At 55.0% G+C, this 4,250-nt stretch overlaps 1 protein-coding gene across 1 annotated transcript; it reads right to left on the reverse strand.

Moving 5' to 3' along the window:
• Window positions 1-190: 190 nt before the first annotated feature.
• Window positions 191-4,214, reverse strand: LOC134757830 (uncharacterized). The gene is made up of 6 exons (XM_063702501.1): window positions 4,162-4,214; window positions 3,633-3,788; window positions 2,353-2,453; window positions 1,865-1,973; window positions 1,136-1,287; window positions 191-647 (listed from the first exon to the last, which is right to left on the reverse strand). The coding sequence occupies exons 1-6, from the start codon at window positions 4,212-4,214 to the stop codon at window positions 262-264; spliced, it is 957 nt and encodes a 318-aa protein (XP_063558571.1). The 3' UTR covers window positions 191-261.
• Window positions 4,215-4,250: the final 36 nt, after the last annotated feature.

Below are 4,250 nucleotides of genomic sequence, written 5' to 3' on the forward strand. Positions count from 1 at the left end.
AGTGTGTCAAGTCTGCAGAGAAGGATGGGCTTAGGGATGGGAGGGGAAGTCTTGCCACTCCTGCTCCCTTTTGACCTCTCAGCAGGCATCTAGGGTTGGCAGGTAGATAGTTCAAGAAGGAACGAAGCTGCTGCAGTTGAGGGGTGAGGTTGTCCATCCTAATTTTCTCATCTCAAGCAAGATGGCAAAGTATCGATTCAGCAGTATTTATTAGAACCCACTCTGTGCTGGTCGGAGGTTACTAAGACGGTCCTGGGATGTTCATTCTGTAAGTCTTTCCTCCATTCTGTGACCCACCCCCCTTCCCCTTTTGAGATCTGGTATTTGATGCGCAACACATTGTCCACGCTGTGACGTGACCATCATCATAGCAGGCAGAGGGCGCCTCTGCTGCTGAAGGCCTGTGATTTTGTTGGGAAGGGCCTGTTCTAGCAACTGGAAAGGCACTGCCACCTGCCGTTGGATGCCAGGACTCAAGAGCTGGCCCCAGTCACTGTGCGCAGAGCTGTCTGAGAATGTGTGAGTGGACTGGGTCCTTCGGCACTGCCTGCATTGGCTCAGGGCAGTCAACCGTCGCAGAGGATGAGGGGCACACTCAGGCAGCCCCCCCGGCCCTGGAGGCAGAAAGGCCCAGGCAGAAACACTGACTGGGAGGAAACAGAAAAAGCAGAGGAGAGCCAGGCTGCAGGCGTGTGGATGGGACCAGCTCAGGCAGACGCTGTCTCATACCCACTCTCCCCTCTCTTGCCAGAGCCTGGCCTGATGTCTCTCAGGAGCCTGGGCATGAGACAAAAGCAGAGATTGTTCTCTTGTGGTGCCACAGGCTGTAACCAGTCCACCCAGTGTTGTTTTAGAAATTTAAATTGGTTGCCAATCTTTTTAAATTGGCAACATCTTTTACCACATTCAAATCTACATGCCCCGCTTCTCTTGAAAATGTCAAAGCTTGCTAATGCCAGGTCCTCACTTCCACCTGGGGGGAATGGAGTCACAGAGATGTCAAATCTCTTCATGGGGTGTACACCCTCCAGTTTGCCACAGTCCTCACCACCCCAGGACTCACGCTGAGGCCTTTCCAGTGCCCTTGCACCATCCTTTTTCTCGTAAGAGGAAAATGAAGTGGGGCTCTACGCACCGCGTATCACAGGTGAGGGCGAGACCAGCAGAGAGGGCTGTGCTGGCTGTGGCTTTGCTCGGCCTGCCCCATCCATGCTGCAGTGGTGCGGAGGAGCAGGGAGCTGTGTAGGGCCAACCTCGGTTCCTGCCTCAGCTCCACCCGCCTTGCACCTGCAAGTGAAAGGTCTTAAGATGAGCAGGCCCAGGGCACCCTCTACTGCAGGGTCAGGTGGAGGTGCCTCCATCTCCCAAGGCTCGCCCCATGCCAGGGGCCCAGAACTTGAGAGGCTAGCACCAACTCTCCAGGGCCGAACGAAAACCAAACCCCAGGGCTTTGCACTCAAACCATCCAGAGGAAGCAGCAGGAGGTCCCAAAGATACTTGAGTGACACAATGATCATTCTCTCCTCAGGGGCAGGACAGGGGCAGGGGAAGGTGAGTGGAAGCCCATTGCTCAGATAAAGAGCAGCTGCCACTGAGGGTAGCCCGTCGGCCTAGGCCGGTGCTCACTGGTGTCTTCCTCTAGTGCTTGGGGCTGGCATGGAATCTGCTCAAATGCAGGCAGCTGAAGGTGAGCCCGCAGCCTGGTGATCCCAAGTGCCAACCATGAGGAAGTCTGGAGAAAAGACTAGGGAGCAGGGGCCCTCGTGAGGAGCAGGAATTGGCAGCAGGGGCCACCAGCAGAACACCAGAGGGGACAGTGGCAGGGGGAGGAAGATACAGCCAGGCTGGGTCTCAGCCCCGTTACCTCTTAGCTGCTGAAGGCTCCGGCCTGTTCCTGCTTTCGGTCACCACTTCATCCCTGGGTGATCGTGGGCCCGGTGCAGGGCTGGCTACAGGTGTTTGTTGATTGGTAACTGCTCATGAAAATGGCAACAGCACTAGCACAGCTTCACAAATAGAAACACATTTCACCAACACCCTTGCAGGAAGCCCTCCAGGAGGGCCAAGACCATCCCTGCTTTACTGTTGTGGACGTGAGCCTCTGAGAGGCAGTGACTTAGATGCTCACCCAGCCAGGGAGGAAGGGACACACTCGACCCTCAGTCTAAGACCCTCAGGCCACTAATAATTCTCCCTCCAAACCCAGCTCAGGTCAAGGCCTATCTTCACCCCCAAATCCTCCCTAAGGCAGCCTCAACTCTCCACAGCACTACAGCCACCCTGCCCGGCCCCAGTGCTCCACAGAGCCTAAACCCGAGCCCTCCTGGGCTTTGTTGGCCCCAAACCACCTACGCTTGTTGCGTGTTATTTTTACACTGGCGTTTCCCCTCAGCCTCGCATACTGTGTGGTGGTTTCTGACACCACTTTTCCAGCTCTCTGACACCAACTGGGGCTAGCGTCAGGTTCCACAGATTAAAGGGCTCAGTCCCACACTTCCGATGGAGTCACAGATGGGGTGCCCAGGCTACCCACACTTCCTGGCCAACTACACATTCAGGGGTTCCCATGACTCCATCCCCTCAGGTTCAGTAATTTGCCTGAGTGACTCAGAACTGAAGATCACCCTGCCCTGACGCTTCCTGGTGTGGTGTCCTCAAGGATGCAGTGTGGGCAGGAACAGCCACGCTTGAGATGAACAGGGTAAGGGATGGGAGCGACTGGCAGCCACTGCAATCTCAAGTTTTGGGTTTTTTTTTTTTTTTTTTTTTGAGACGGAGTTTTGCTCTGTTGCCCAGGCTGGAGTGCAGTGGTGCAGTCCTGGCTCACTGCAACCTCCGCCTCCCAAGTTCAAGTAATTCTCCTGCCTCAGCCTCCCGAGTAGCTGGGATTACAGGCACCCGCCATCATGCCCGGCTAATTTTTGTATTTTAGTAGAGATGGGATTTCACCATGTTGGCCAGGCTGGTCTCGAACTCCTGACCTCAGGTGATCCACCTGCCTCGGCCTCCCAAAGTGCTGGAATTACAGGCGTGAGCCACCGCGCCCAGCCCTGAATCTCGTTTGTAAAGTGCTCCGCCTCTGTCACTCCGACTCCCAGGAGTCACTGCTTGGGATTGAAAGTTTCCGCCCTCGAATCACCTGGTCTTTCTGGTGCAGGAGCGACCCCGAGGCAATCTAGGGGCCCTGCTCTAACGAATTCATTAGCATGAACTCAAATAGGCTGGAAAGGGATTATGAATAACAAAAGACACTCACCACTCACGAAATTCCAAGGGTTGTAGGAGCCCCGTGTTAGGAACCCAGGAGGAAGACCAAATATTTCTTAGTATCCCACACATACCCTTCCTTTAGTTCTCCAATTATCATAATTCTATTCATCCTTCACATTCCACCCTCACCTTCTATGAAAGTGCCCTGAATTTGCTGCAGGATACAGATTGCTCCTGGAGTGCAGCTCTGGTGTGAGCTTTCAGAGGCAGCGCAGTGCCCTGGGCAGCCCTGCGTAATCCACGACTGTCAGATCAAAGGGCAATGTGACCCTGGCCCACAGTGGCAGGAGCTGAGTGCCACTGGCTTGGCCCTGGGAACCTGCGCATCTCCCCTCTGAGCCAAGGAAACAAACAACACAGACAACAGTGTCTCCCCGATGGCCCCATCCCCAGGGTGGAGGCCCTGCACCGGGCACTGCTCTGCGCTGGGCACTTGCTCTGCGCGCGTGCGCTCCCCAGCAGCCAGCAGTGTCTGGAGGATACTGGAAAGCTTGGCAAGAGTAGGCTGAGCAGCTCCTCTGTGGACAGAAAGGGCATGTGGAGAAGCGGCACATCAAGCTCTGGTTAGGATCCAAAACCAAATGCCAGCTCCTAGGATCCCCAGACCAGGGTGTGAAACACAGCCAAGAGCACCGCAGACCCGCACCAGTTGTGTCAACTGTGACAGCACCCAGAGTGGAAAAAACATGAACTCAAACTGTGTTTTCCTCCACTGCTCTCTCAATACCAACAGACATCTGTGGCCAAATGTGTTGGGGATTTCTCCCCTGACACCAAGCAAGCAAGCAATTCTGCAGCCTACATCAGCTGGGTATCCTCCAATTCAATTCAGCGCTCACCCCACCTATAGTGTCTGGAAATGGAATCCACAGGTTCAAGGCTCTATCCCACAAGACCGCCGCCTCTGCCACAACATTGGACTGACCCCCCTCTTTGGGTGGCATGATTTGCCAAGAGTGGCCCACAGAACTCAGGGAAAC

The sequence above is a fragment of the Gorilla gorilla genome, chromosome 21 (assembly GCF_029281585.2).
Source record: "Gorilla gorilla gorilla isolate KB3781 chromosome 21, NHGRI_mGorGor1-v2.1_pri, whole genome shotgun sequence".
Classification (NCBI taxonomy): Eukaryota; Metazoa; Chordata; class Mammalia; order Primates; family Hominidae; genus Gorilla; species Gorilla gorilla.

What these genes read in the sequence shown, in the direction of transcription:
- LOC134757830 (XM_063702501.1), bottom strand. Translation starts at nt 4,214, where the DNA reads ATGCCACCCAAAGAGGGGGGTCAGTCCAATGTTGTGGCAGAGGCGGCG. An exon ending in AAAAATAACACGCAACAAGC is followed by an intron (nt 1,974 to 2,352) that starts GTAGGTGGTTTG and finishes TTTCATGAGCAG; the next exon opens with TTACCAATCAACAAACACCT. An exon ending in GAGCCTTCAGCAGCTAAGAG is followed by an intron (nt 1,288 to 1,864) that starts GTAACGGGGCTG and finishes TTTCACTTGCAG; the next exon opens with GTGCAAGGCGGGTGGAGCTG.